This window comes from Suncus etruscus, chromosome 5, assembly GCF_024139225.1.
Source record: "Suncus etruscus isolate mSunEtr1 chromosome 5, mSunEtr1.pri.cur, whole genome shotgun sequence".
NCBI classification, from domain to species: Eukaryota; Metazoa; Chordata; class Mammalia; order Eulipotyphla; family Soricidae; genus Suncus; species Suncus etruscus.
The window spans coordinates 27,618,661-27,633,094 of record NC_064852.1 but is presented as its reverse complement, the minus strand read 5'-3'; the positions used below and the strand labels follow the sequence as shown (position 1 = coordinate 27,633,094).

Sequence of the window (14,434 nt, the reverse complement as noted above, 5' to 3'; positions counted from 1 at the left end):
AATAGTTTGAGCATAGGATTGTGAGTCCCTATTAGTTGCAAAGCAGGCTTTATCACTAATCCCATTTTATTCAATGACTGGTGGGAGTGAACACCTCTCTGGATTTGCACCCTCCCCCAGGCACTTTACTTACTTAGTAAGAATCTATACTTCCCTAAGGTACTTTTGTTTCAGTTAAATGATAAAATTAAATGTAAGTCACCTTTTCCTACCCAATGTGTTCTTTTATGTGCTGCCCAACAAAACCCATATTCTAGATTACTGATTTCTGAAATCAAATGTTCGTATTTGTCTCAGGCATCTGCTGGCCTGCTGCTTGCCTGTAATGTTTTTATTTATTTTTTGCCTTGCCTTGCCTTGCCTTGCAATGCTCAGGGCCTTGTTCTGGCTCTGTGCTCAGGGATACACTCCTGGAGGAGATCAGGGGACCATATTGGGTGCTGGGGATCAAACCCAGAAGGCCAAATGCAAGGCAAGCACCCAACCTGTTGTAGTACTGCTGGTCCCCATAGTTTTTTAGTATCAGAATTGCAGGAGATTGCCCATATACTTACCTTTTGTTTTCATTTTACAATGGTTGGATCGATCTTCTCTGTTGTGTGAAGGAACGGCGTAAGGAAGCTGAACGCATTGCTCGGGAGCGGGAGGAGCTGAGACGACAACAGCAACAGCTTCGCTATGAACAAGAAAAAAGAAATTCTTTGAAGCGTCCCCGTGATGTAGATCATAGGTAGTAGCTTACTTTCTTCTTTGTCTAAGTGTGATTCTCAGATTCAGATATAGTTTGAAAATTCTTTTTTTTTGTGTGTGTGTGGTTTTTGGGTCACACCCGGCAGTGCTCAGGGGTTATTTCTGGCTCCAGGTTCAGAAATTGCTCCTGGCAGGCACAGGGGACCATATGGGGCGCTGGGATTCGAACCGATGACCTCCTGCATGAAAGGCAAACGCCTTACCTCCATGCTGTCTCTCCGGTCCCAGTTTGAAAATTCTTACAGAATAGTGTAGCTAGTTTAGAAATGGAAGTCACAATATTGAGTAGTTTTTTTGGTTTTTGGGTTTTTTTTTTTTTTTTTTTTTTGGTTTTTGGGTTACATTTGGCAGTGCTCAGGGGTTACTCTTGGCTCTATGCTCAGACATCACTTCTAGCAGGCGTGGGGAACCATATGGGATGCTGGGATTCAAGCTTCCATCCTTCTGCACGCAAGGCAAATGCCTTACCTCCTTGCTATCTCTCTGGCCCCATTATTGGGAAGTCTTAAGAATTTTTACTCCTTAAGTAGAAGGGCGGGAAGAAACTGAGAACATTGGTGGCAGGAAATGTGCACTGGTGAAGGTAGGTGTCAGAACATTGTATGAGTGAAACTCAATCATTAACAACTTTGCAACTATTTATCTCATAGTTATTTAATTTAAAAATTTTATGAATAAAATAATTCTTAGCCTTGAGCAAGTACAGATTTTATTGTGTATGTATCCTTACTTTTTAAAAAATAGTCACCTCATTTTTCTAATATAAATTCTTTGAGGTTTAGTTATTTGTATTGAGAAATAAGTAGAATGACTGAATTATATTTTTGTTTTTGTTTTTGGGCCACACCTGGCGGTGCTCAGGGGTTACTCCTGGCTGTCTGCTCAGAAATAGCTCCTGGCAGGCACGGGGGACCATATGGGACACCGGGATTTGAACCAACCACCTTTGGTCCTGGATCAGCTGCTTGCAAGGCAAACACCGCTGTGCTATCTCTCCGGGCCCGTGTATTCTTAACAGTTTACTCCGCTATGTTGTTCTTTTAACAGATATATTCTTTTTTTTGTTTGTTTGTTTTTGGTTTTTGGTTTTTGGGTCATACCCGGCGGTGCTCAGGGGTTACTCCTGGCTGTCTGCTCAGAAATAGCTCCTGGCAGGCACGGGGGACCATATGGGACACCAGGATTCGAACCAGCCATCTTTGGTCCTGGATTGGCTGCTTGCAAGGCAAATGCCGCTGTGCTATCTCTTCGGGCCCTTAACAGGTTTATTCTTGAGTTTATGAATCCTCTACTGTGTGATATGTGACTTCATATAATGTTGCTTGATTATTTGTAAAGCTAATGAATATTAGTGAGCAAATATTTCTTTTTAAGGCGCGATGATCCTTACTGGAGCGAGAATAAAAAGTTATCTCTAGATACAGATGCACGGTTTGCCCATGGATCTGACTACTCTCGCCAACAGAACCGATTTAGTGACTTTGATCACCGAGAGAGGAACAGGTTTCCTGAGAGCTCAGTGCAGACATCATTTGAAAGGTAAAGACATTTAAAATTGTTCTGATATGAGAACCTTGCTGGGGATAAATTTGGCTTTTTCTTTGTTTTTGGGCTATACCTAGCAATGCTCAGTGCTAACTCCTGGCTCTGTGCTTAGGGATCACTCCTGGAGAAGTGTTCAGGGGACTTTATGAGGTGCTAAGGATCGAACCCAGGTCCACCATGTTGAAGGCAAACACTACCTAATGTTCTATTACTTTGACTCCTAAGTTTGGTTTTCTTTGGGAAGCAGATGGGGGAGGGTTTGGACCATACTGTTGCCACTCAGGGGTTACTTCTGGTACAGTGCTCAGAATTGACTCCTGGCAGGCTTGGGACCATATGGGATGCCAGGTATTGAACCCAATCAACTGGGTTTGATACCAGGAATCAAATCCATAGGCAAATGCCATACTGCTGTGCTATCACTCTGGCTCCCTAAGTTATGTTTTCTAATAAATACTTGGAATTTTTAGTCAGAACTGAATGCTTAGGGCAAATATTATTTTTGCTTTATCTGTATTAATTATAATATTAATTATTAATAATTCAGTGTGCAAAAATGTTTTATTAGGCTGTCATGCATGCTTAAGAACATGGATTTTGAGGCCAGAGCGATAGCACAGTGGTAAGGCATTTGCCTTGCACACGTCCAACACAGGACCCTGGTTTGAATCCTAGCACCCATATGGTTCCCCAAGTTTTCCAGGAGTGACTTCTGAGTGCCGCTGGATGTGACCCCCCCCAAAAAAGAAATATATATATATATATATATATATATATATATATATATATATATATATATATATAAAAAGAGGGGCTGGATAGATAGCATGGAGAAGGGCGTTTGCCTTGCATGCAGAAGGATGGTGGTTCTAATCCCAGCATCCCATATGGTCAGTCCCCAAGCCTGCCAGGAGCGATTTCTGAGCATAGAGCCAGGAGTAACCCCTTAGCGCTGCCCAGTGTGACACAAAAACGAAAATAAATAAATAAATAAATAAAATAAAAAGAACATGGATTTTTATTACATTAACCCTTACAACTTAATGCTAGTACTTTTTTTGTTTTCTTTTGGGGTCACACCCGGTGGTGCTCAAGGGTTACTCTTGGCTCTTGACTCAAAAATCACTCCTGCCAGGCTTGCACGGGACCATGTGGGATGCCAGGAATCGAACCAGGGTTCTTCCAGGGTTAGCCGCATGCAAGGCAAACGCCCTGCCACTGTGCTTAATGCTAGTACTTTTTAAATTTTTTTTTTTTTTTTTTGGTTTTTGGTTTTTGTTTTTTGGGTCACACCCAGCAGTGATCCTGGCTTTGTGCTCAGAAATTGCTCCTGGCAGGCTCAGGGGACCATATGGGATGCTGGGATTCAAAACACCGTCCTTCTGCATGCAAGGCAGATGCCTTACCTCCATGCTATCTCTCCAGCCCCAATGCTAATACTTTTAACTCTGGCTGTGCCTCAGCTATTAAGAGAACAGTAAAGTGTTCTTCACTTTGGTAGTGACTTGAGACTTGTTTTTGTTTGTTTTGGACCATACCAGGTGGTGCTCAGGTTTCTCCTAGCTTTGCACTCAGGAATTATTCCTGGTGGTGCTTGGGGAGGGACCATATGGGGTGCCTGGGATCGAAATTACATGCAAGACAAACTTTTTACCCATTTGCCTCTCCTCTTTTATGTTTTGGGTGATCAATAGGCGAGAACGCTTTGTTGGTCAAAATGAAGGAAAAAAGGCACGTCCTGGACGCAGAGAAGATGCTGGCTTTGAACGGTATCCCAAAAGTTTCAGCGATTCCAGAAGGAATGAACCTCCACCAAGAAATGAACTTAGAGAGACAGATAGGCGAGAAGTGCGAGGGGATCGGGATGAGCGAAGGACAGTGATGATCCACGACAGGGCAGGCATCCCACACACTCGGCATCCCCGGGATGCTGGCCCCACCCCATCACGGCCAGCAGCCTGGAAGAGTGAAGGTGCCATGTCCTCTGACAAACGGGAGGCCAGGTAAGAGGTTTATGGGTTTTTGTTCAGTTTTGGGGGGACTACATCTGGTGATGCTTAGGGGTTACTCACGGCTCTGTTCTTGGGGTGAATCTAGGGGCCGCTGAGGGGAGTGCAGTGCCAGTGATTGAATCTAGTTTCTTGCGTGCAAAACCTGATCCCCTCTCTTAGGGGTATCTGGTCCCAATATTGGAAGTTTATTCTTCCTGCCTACTGGGATATATTGCATTTAGGTTATTAAATTTTTTTTTTTTTTTAGTTTTTGGGTTACACCTGGCAGCCCTCAGGGGTTACTCCTGGATCTATGCTCAGAAATCGCTCCTGGCAGGCTTGGGGACCATATGGGATGCTGGGATTCGAACCACCAACCTTTTGCATACAAGGCAAATGCCTTACCTCCATGCCAAGGGTCCTCAAACTTTTAAACAGGGAGCCAGTTCACTGTCCTTCAGACTGTTGGAGGGCCATATTATAGTAAAAACAAAAATCATGAACAAATTTTTATGCACACTGCATATATCTTATTTAGAAGTGAAGAAACAAAATGGGAATAAATACAATATGTGGCCCGCGGGCCATCGTTTGAGGACCATTGCTCCATGCTATCTCTCCGGCCCCTAAAAGTTTTTATAAAACAAAACAAAATACTTCACTTTGGGCCACACCTAGAGTGCTCAGAGTTTACTCCTCACTCTGCTCAGGAATCACTCCTGGTAGTGCTTGGGGACCATATGTGGTGCTGGGGAATTCAACTCCTTGGCTATGTGCAAGGCAAATGCCCTACCTGTTGGGTCACTTACTACCCAGCATTTTGACCATGTGTGTTGGGTCTTGTTGGACAGAGTTGAGCGATCAGAGCGATCTGGTAGAGAAGTATCAGGTCACAGCGTGAGAGGGGTCCCCCCTGGGACTCGAAGCAATGCTTCAGGCTACGGGGCCAGAGATGGAGACCGTGGAGTCATCACAGATCGAGGGAGTGGGGCACAGGTGAGTGCTTGGAGTGTTACCAGCTCTGAGAAGGGAATAAGACCCTCCATATCTATTCTTCCATTTTGATGTGTTGTAGCATAATTGGTGTTAATTAGGAAGCTTGTTTTATTTATTTGTTTATTTTTTTGGTTTTGGGTCATACGCAGCAATGCTCAGTGGTTACTCCAGGCTCTGTGCTCAGAAGTCACTCCTGGCAGTCTTGAGGAGACCATATAGGATGCTGGTATTCGAACCACCATCCTTCTATATGCAAGGCAAACACCCTACCTCCATGCTATCTCTCCAGCCCCTAGTTGTTTCTGTTTTTTGTTTTGTTTTGGACCACAACCAGTATGACACTCAGGGGTCACTCCTGGCTATGCGCTCAAAAATTGCTCCTGGCTTGGGGGACCTTACGGGACACCGAGGGAATCGAACTGCAGTCTGTCCTAGGCTAGCATGGACAAGGCAGATGCCCTACCGCTTGCGCCACTGCTCCAGCCCCAGGAAAGCTTGTTTCTTTTTTTTTTTTCTTTTTTTTTTTTTTTTTTTTTTGTGGTTTTTGGGTCACACCCGGTGGTGCTCAGGGGTTATTCCTGGCTCCATGCTCAGAAATTGCTGCTGGCAGGCATGGGGGACCATATGGGACGCCGGGATTAGAACCGATGACCTTCTGCATGAAAGGCAAACACCTTGCCTCCATGCTATCTCTCCGGCCCCAGGAAGCTTGTTTCTTATGAAAGATTTCTCACATGTAGCTGAATATCAAAGAATCCTCTTATTCTTTTTTTTTTTTTTGGTTTTTGGTTTTTGGGTCACACCCGGCGGTGCTCAGGGGTTACTCCTGGCTGTCTGCTCAGAAATAGCTCCTGGCAGGTACGGGGGACCATATGGGACACCGGGATTCGAGCTAACCACCTTTGGTCCTGGATCGGCTGCTTTGCAAGGCAAATGCCACTTTGCTATCTCTCCGGGCCCCAGAATCCTCTTATTCTTACTCCACTTGCTTAATTTTCTATATAGAATTGCTTGTACTTGTTCATTTGGTAGCTTAAACATCAGATGACTTTGGTTTTTTTATTTAAGGAAAAAAAAGATGTTTTGGTTTTTATATTCCTTTTTTGGGGGGACACACACTGATGCTCAGGGGTTACTCCTGGTTATGTGTGCAGAAATTGCCCCACTTGGTGGACAATATGGGATGCTGGGGGATCAAACCACGGTCTGTCCTAGGTTAGTCGTGTGTCAAAGGCCCTACTGCTTGTGCCACTGCTCCGGCCCCTGTAGCATAATTTTAGCTAGAAAAAAATTTTAACCATGGCATCCCTATTGTATACTTATCTGGATACTCTTATTTAGACCATTTATGAAAAATTTGAACCTGGTGATATTTTAAATTTTTGTTTGTGAGTGTACATGTGCGTGTGCATACTTAGGGATTGTACTGGACCTCTGCATACAAACAAACCTATGTCTAGTCCATAGAGCATCTTCCCAACCTGAGTCTAATCTAAATTTTTTTCTTTTTTGGTTTTTGGCCACACCCGGTGACGCTTAGCAGTTACTCCTGGCTTTGTGCTCAGAAGCTGCTCCTGGCTTGGGGGACCATAGGGGATGCCGGGGGATTGAAATGCAGTCTGTCCTAGGTTAGCGCGAGAAAAGTAAATGCCCTACCGCTTGCACCACTGCTCTGGCCCCTAATCCAAATTTTTCTAAGTAGAACAGTTTTATTGAACTGTTTATCCAGAACAGAGTATTTTATATTTTAGATCAGAACTTTCTGCATCCATTTCTCTTACCAGGCTTACTGACTGCCTTTTGACATGGAGTTTTAGCAGTGTTGGGACTGGGGAGGGAACCAAAGTGCTAGAGCACTGGCCATGTCTAAGGCCTTGAATTGGAGCTCTAACACCCTATGATCCTCAAATGCCAACAGCTATATCTCCTACTTTAAGGAAAAGTTTTCCCAGTAGTGGGCACACCATTTTTTGTTTGCTTGTTTTAATTTTGGGGCCGCACTCAGCAGTGCTCAAGGATTACTCCTGACTACACTCAGGAATCACTCCTGGTAGTGCAATGGAGACCATCTGGGATGCCAGGGATAAAACCTAGGCTGATTGTTTGCAAATTAAAACACCCTGGGCCTGGAGAGATAGCACAGCGGTGTTTGCCTTGCAGACAGCTGATCCAGGAACAAAGGTGGTTGGTTCGAATCCCGGTTTCCCATATGGTCCCCCATGCCTGCCAGGAGCTATTTCTGAGCAGACAGCCAGGAGCACTGCCAGATGTGGCCCAAAAACCAAAAAAAAGAAAAAGCAAGTTAAAACACCCTGCCTGCTGTGGTGTTCCTCTGGCCCCACCTGGCCCGTATTCTTAGAGTTTAAGACCTGCCTGGGAGCACAGTCTTGCAATTCCATTAGATTCACTCCCATAGTTGTTCTTGGAATCCTGATTGCATAGATACATAGCCAGAGCTGTGTGGGGATGTGGCTCAGTGGTAGAGCGCATGTGAGTCTTTGAGTTTTATTACCAGCACCATGTAACCCATGTGATGTTTATCTGTGTGATCCTGAGTACTGAACTCTACCACCAAAGGCTTGTTTGCAGTAAAGGGGATGCATATAAGCACACAGAAAAAGAAAATGTCTCCTAGGCCGGATGAATGGGCCTGAAGCCCAGGGTGCTATGATTTTTCTCTTTCTTCAGCACTATCCTGAAGAACGCCATGTGGTTGAGCGCCATGGTCGGGACACGAGTGGACCAAGGAAAGAATGGCATGGGCCACCCTCACAGGGACCTAGCTACCATGACACTCGGCGGATGGGTGATGGCCGGACAGGGGCAGGCATGATGACCCAGCATGGAAGGTGAGTCATCACTTAAGGCTTCTCAGCAGGGCTTACAGGCAGTGACTGATATCTGTTTAGTCCTTGCATATATTTGAGCATCACCAGGTGTGACTCCCCTCAGAAAAATCTGAAGTCTTGTTTGCAATGGTGTGACCCCTGGTGTCCCTAGCATTTATGAGATCATTTTTAAGCACTAGTACCATCACCAAATCTTTTTTTTTTTTTTTTTTTTGGTTTTTGGGCCACACCCGGCAATGCTCAGGGGTTACTCCTGGCTGTCTGCTCAGAAATAGCTCCTGGCAGGCACAGGGGATCATATGGGACACTGGGATTCGAACCAACTGCCTTAGGTCCTGGATCGGCTGCTTGCAAGGCAAACGCCGCTGTGCTATCTCTCCAGGCCCACCAAATCATTTTTTATACCAGCACACAACCGTTCTCTTTTTAAAAGTCAATAATAAAGGGACTGGAACAATAGTCTTGCACACAGTTGACCGTTGACCAGGTTCAACCCCTGGCATCCAACATTGTCCCTCAAACCCCATCCACACCCCACACCCTGCCTGCCAGGAGTAGTTTCTGGGTTTTTTTTTTTTTTTTTTTTTTTTTGGTTTTTGGGTCACACCAGGCAATGCTCAGGGGTTACTCATGGCTCTATGCTCAGAAATCGCCCCTGGCAGGCACAGGGGACCATATGGGATGCCGGGATTCGAACCACCGTCCTCGTGCATGAAAGGCAAACAGCCCTACCTCCATGCTACCTCTCCGGCCCCTCTGTTTTTTTTTTTTTTTAAAACCATATCTATTTATTGATAGCACTCAGGGGTCACTCCTGGTTTCTGCATTCAGAAATTGCCCCTAGCAGGCTGGGGGACCATATGGCATGCCAGGAATCGAACCGGGTTCCTCCTGGGTCGGCTGCATATAAGGCAAATGCCCTACCACTGTGCTATCTCTCCAGCCTCACCAGGAGTCATTTTGAGAGAAGAGCCAGGAGTGCTTCTGATTGTGGCCCATAACAAAACAAACAACTCAGTATAGAAAGCAAAGAATGTGGGCCCAGAGAGATAGCACAGCAGTGTTTGCCTTGCAAGCAGCTGATTCAGGACCAAAGGTGGTTGGTTCGAATCCCGGTGTCCCATATGGTTTCCCATGCCTGCCAGGAGTAACCCCTGAGCACCGCCGGGTGTGGCCCAAAAACCAAAAAAAAAAAAAAAAAAAAGAAAGAAAGCAAAGAATGTGACTCATTGGTAGAAAGTATATTCCTTCTGCTCATTATAGTTTCTGAGTGATTAAATTGCAACTAGTAACAGCCCTGGGTCTGCTCAGCTATTTCTCCCTATTAACTTGAAATCTCTAAGCCAAGAAGCACCAAGCAGGATGAGGGTTGAGGAACATGGAGTGGGGTGACAATTTCTGGCTGCGGCATGGTGGGACTGGGAAGTGCCACGGGTCCACTGAGCACAATCAGGAGCTGTACTGCTGCCTTCCACAGGAAGGCTCCAACCATGGGAACCACACTCCGGCAACTTTCAAAACTTAAAAAAAAATTTTTTTAATTCCTTTATTTAAACACTGTGGTTTACAAAGTTGCTCACAATATAGTTGTTTCCTGCATTCCAGATTCCAGTATTAATCCTATCTCCAGTGTAACATTTCCTACCCCCTTTTCCCCAGTTTCCCATCCAGACCCACTCCCTGGGAAGGCACAAAAGGATTTATTGTAACTTGTTACAATTAAATGGTTATGGAATTATTGAAAAAATAAAACTTCAGGACTGGAGAGATAACATGGAAGTAAGACGTTTGCCTTCCATGCAGAAGGACGGTGATTCAAATCCCGGCATCTCATATGGTCCCCCGAGCCTTCCAGGAGCGATTTCTGAGTGTAGAGCCAGGAGTAACTTCTGAGCGTTGCTGGGTGTGACCCAAAAACCAAAAAAGAAATAAAAAATAAAATGAAACTTCAATAAAAGAAAATTTGTGAAAATTGTTTTATCTCACAATGGAATCATTAAGTCATTAAGATTTACGAAACTGGGCCCGGAGAGATAGCACAGCGGCGTTTGCCTTGCAAGCAGCCGATCCAGGACCAAAGGTGGTTGGTTCGAATCCCGGTGACCCATATGGTCCCCCGTGCCTGCCAGGAGCTATTTCTGAGCAGACAGCCAGGAGTAACCCCTGTGCACCGCCGGGTGTGCCCCCCCCCCCAAAAAAAAAAAAGATTTACAAAACTGTTGCTAGTTGAACAATCAGTGTTATTGATTCTGTTGACCTTAGGTAGCTTCTATGATATACTTTAACATCTAGTTTGGTGCATTCTTTCAGAAATGTCCACAATGAAAAATTTTGGAGGGTGTCACGTAGCCACATATGCATGCATCTACATGCTCCAGGAATTCCAGAATCTTTGGAGCTGGGCCAATGAGCTGACTTGACAGTGACTGCGGGACCTGTTTGGCTGTCAGGGCTTCCAGAAGTACAGAGGGGTGGGGAGGAGGCACTTTCTAATTTAGTTCACATTGTCTAGTTTACTAGGTTACCCAGAACATGCTAGGTCAGAATCTGGTAGATAAAGGAGCATTACTTTCCTGTTGGCACCGTCTTGCTCGCTGTCTTTTATTTTTCAGATTTTGAGAATTGAAAAAACTAAACGTGTATAAAATGTTTATATTTGTATGTAATTTATTTGTGTTTGTTTTGTTTTGGGGCCACATAGTTCTCTGGGTTTACTTCTGGTTCTGTGCTCAGGTATCACTCCTGGCAGAACTCTGGGGACCATATGATTGCACATGGAAGGCAAAGCTTCTATTCACTGTGCAATTGTTTCAGCCTTGCCTTTTCTTGATTAAAGTAAAACAACTTTTCCCCTTCAAGTGGTGAGCTTCACACACTATATTTTGCTAGTAGCTCAGTTGGTTTTAGTGTATTTGTCCACTGTGCCTCCCCCTTGGTTTGCTCTTGTCTGCTCTTTCACAGTTCCATCACTCATGCTACTAGACATTTTCATTTGTGCTTTTGCAATTCTAGGGATTGAACTTACCGTCTTATACATGCAAGTCAAGTGCTGTACACTAAGCCACAGCCCTGTCCCCATACTGTTTACAAATACATTTTGCTGCAGTAACTGTCTTGTGCTACTATTTACTTGCTCCAAAACCATAAGCATCTTCTCAGGGTCTTAGGAGCTAAACGACTCAACCTGGCTTTCAAATAGGTTTTCCAGATCCTGATTTTATTTTATTTAAAAGCCATATTATTGCTTGGGCTTATTATAATGTTTTTTGCTGAATCTTTTCCCCTGCATTACTCATTAGTACCTACTTCGTTGTATTTACATGTAGGAAAGTCCTGGGTTGATAGTACAATGAGGAAGGTGCTTGCTTATCTTGCATACCACCTACCTGTGCCCAATGCCCGGTACCACATAAGGTTCCCCCATTCCTCACCAGGTGTGATTCCTTAAGAAGTAAACCCTGGGGCCGGGCGGTGGCGCTAGAGGTAAGGTGCCTGCCTTGCCTGCGCTAGCCTAGGACGGACCGTGGTTCGATCCCCCGGCGTCCCATATGGTCCCCCAAGCCAGGAGTGACTTCTGAGCGCATGGCTAGGAGTAACCCCTGAGCGTCACCGGGTGTGGCCCAAAAACCAAAAAAAAACCAAAAAAAAAAAAAAAAAAGAAGTAAACCCTAAGCACTGTCCTCCACCCCCATCCCTACACCCACTTCCTGCAAGTATGAAAATTCAGGAATAGTTCTTTTGTTTTTTTAAATTTCTTTTTTTTTTTTTTTTTTTGTGGTTTTTGGGTCACACCCGGCAGTGCTCAGGGATTATTCCTGGCTCCAGGCTCAGAAATTGTTCCTGGCAGGCACGGGGGACCATATGGGATGCCGGGATTCAAACCGATGACCTCCTGCATGAAAGGCAAACGCCTTACCTCCATGCTATCTCTCCGGCCCCTAAATTTCTTTTTAAACTTTATTTATTTTATTGATTGATTAATTAGCTTTGGGGCCACACCCAGCGGTGCTCGGGTGTCACTCCTGGCTCTGCACTCAGAAATTGAACCGGTTCGATTTCCTTCTGGGTCAGCTGCATGGCAAACGCATATCTCTGTGGCCCCAGGAATAGTTCTTGAATGGCATAATTTATCTCAAGTTCTTCCTGAGTACTGGTACAGTGATGGGAAGCAGTGGCTCCTGCTTTGCAGTAGGAAAAGCATGAAACAATAAATGCTTGGAAGATGATGGCTGCAATGTTCTTTTTTTTCTCTAACTTGGTTTTCTTTTAAATTTTTTTCTCAGCAATGCATCTCCCATTAATAGAATTGTACAAATTGGTGGCAATTCCATGCCTAGAGGAAGTGGCTCCGGATTTAAGACATTTAAAGGTGGACCTCCACGACGATTCTGAGAAGCAGCTCTTTGCCATGGTTTCAAGTTAATTTATTGGAATCTTCTGTAAACTTTACTTGACGACTTACAAAGAGGACCTCTGGCTTGCTTGAGAAGTCTGTCAGGCTATTTTTTTTTTGTTGTTCTTTTTTTGTTTTTAATTTAACATGATTGCTTTTCTCAGTTTTGGAGAAGACGTTTAAATAGTTCTGTTGTAACTTTTAATAGTTTTATGTATCATTCGACCTTTTTTTCTTGCACTCAGAGACACATTTGAAATGATTGGAATCAAAACCATTTTGTTTAATGCTGTGTGAATATGAAGAATAGTTTTCAGCTGTGTGGTGGTAGTTCATTTGCAGCATTAGCTTTGTAATATCTGACCCTGGGATTTTTCTCACCATGGTTGCCAGTCTCCATTTTGAAGGCTGCCTCAGCTTACAAGGTTTCCTGTCTTAATTTCTAGAGAATAAGATTGTTCCTTGCGTTTCTGAGTACTATGTAACCTATTTTTGCAGAAGGTACTGTTACACATTAAGTGCACCTGTGTATCCAGGTTTTAAAAAAATGTACTTTTTTTTAAATAAACCTTCATATTCTGTATAGTTGCCGAAGCGTTGGAAACCTTTTTAATTGTAAACGAAACCGATGTTCAGTGTAGTAGCATCACACTTGTTTAAATCTGCATGGTATGAAGTCAAATAGATGAATGAAACCTTGGCCAGGAGGTTTGCGCACGGAGACCCTTAAACTGAGTTGTGCAGGTAAGTGCACTTTTGGGTCATCTGTACTGTGTGATGGGAAAATTCCAACTCTGGGAATTGTGTGGGTCTTAATGTTTCCATGTTCCCAACTATGTTGAGAAGTGGGAAAAAACCCAGGTTCTAAATTGGTGAATCAGTTGGGTTTTGTAAATACTTGTATGTGGGAAGGCATTGTTGTCTCTTTGTGAAAATAAAAATCCACACTTGGAAGTGTGTGTGTCTTGTTTCCAGTTTGTAAGGTCTTCACCCTCCTGCAGTCTTCAGAGCGAAGTCCCTACGTTGGGGCTGAGCGATTAGAAAAGGGGCAGATCTTGAACCTTGCTCCTTGTTTGAAAGGATTGGGCACCTGCTCTGGACAGCAAGGCCATGTGCTTTTGTTGAAGTGTTGGAGACTGATCTTACCTACTGCCTTTTCTTTTGAGGCATCTTTTCTAGGGATCCCTTGCAAGTAAATTCTGAATATCATCTTTTATTACTTTTTGTTTGTTTTGGGGTCACGCCCATTGATGCCCAGGTGTCACTCCTGGCTCTGTGCTTAGGAATGCCATATGGAGTGCCGGAGATTGAACCTGGGTCAGCTGCATGCAAGACAAGCATCCTACACACTGTACTGTTGCTCCAACCTCACACAAGCCCTTATTCCCCTACTCGGTACTCAATAAAAACTGCAGTTCTGGCAGGCAGTGTTCTCTCTCTCTCTCTCTCTCTCTCTCTCTCTCTATCTCTCTCTCTCTCTCTCCTCTCTCTCTCTCGTCTCCTCTCGTCTCATCTCTCTCCTCTCTCTCTCTCTCTCTCTCTCCTCTCTCTCTCTCCTCTCTCTCTCTCTCTCTCTCTCTCTCCCCTCGTCTCTCTCTCTCTCTCTCTCTCTCTCTCTCTCTCTCTCTCACCCCCTCCGTTCCCCTTCTCTCTGTGTGTCTCTTTTTCTGTCTCCACTCTTCCCCCACCCACCCCTCAGCAACTCCTGCTCCAGACTAGTTTCTTTTTTCTTTTTATTTTGGGATTTAAGGGACCCCCACCCAACATATTACTCCTATAGCTGTGTGTTATTGTATGTTACTTGGGATCAAACTTTAAACTTGGGCCTCCCACTTGCACCCCTTTAGTCTGTAGCTCCTGAAGATCACCTTTTACACAGCAGGGATGGGCATGTCTTCAAAATCACTTGG

At 44.5% G+C, this 14,434-nt stretch overlaps 1 protein-coding gene across 6 annotated transcripts in view; it reads left to right on the top strand.

The window, feature by feature from the left end:
* SLTM (SAFB like transcription modulator) overlaps positions 1 to 13,478 on the top strand; it is a 68,376-nt gene extending 54,898 nt beyond the window's left edge. For all 6 annotated transcript variants that reach the window (XM_049773615.1, XM_049773614.1, XM_049773613.1 and 3 more), the window contains 6 exons: positions 606 to 730; positions 2,125 to 2,289; positions 3,990 to 4,298; positions 5,138 to 5,282; positions 7,971 to 8,131; positions 12,415 to 13,478. In XM_049773615.1, the coding sequence (XP_049629572.1) occupies positions 606 to 730; positions 2,125 to 2,289; positions 3,990 to 4,298; positions 5,138 to 5,282; positions 7,971 to 8,131; positions 12,415 to 12,523 (1,014 nt within the window). In that variant the 3' untranslated portion in view covers positions 12,524 to 13,478. The remainder of the gene's footprint in view (positions 1 to 605; positions 731 to 2,124; positions 2,290 to 3,989; positions 4,299 to 5,137; positions 5,283 to 7,970; positions 8,132 to 12,414) is intronic.
* The last annotated feature ends 956 nt before the right edge of the window (positions 13,479 to 14,434 follow it).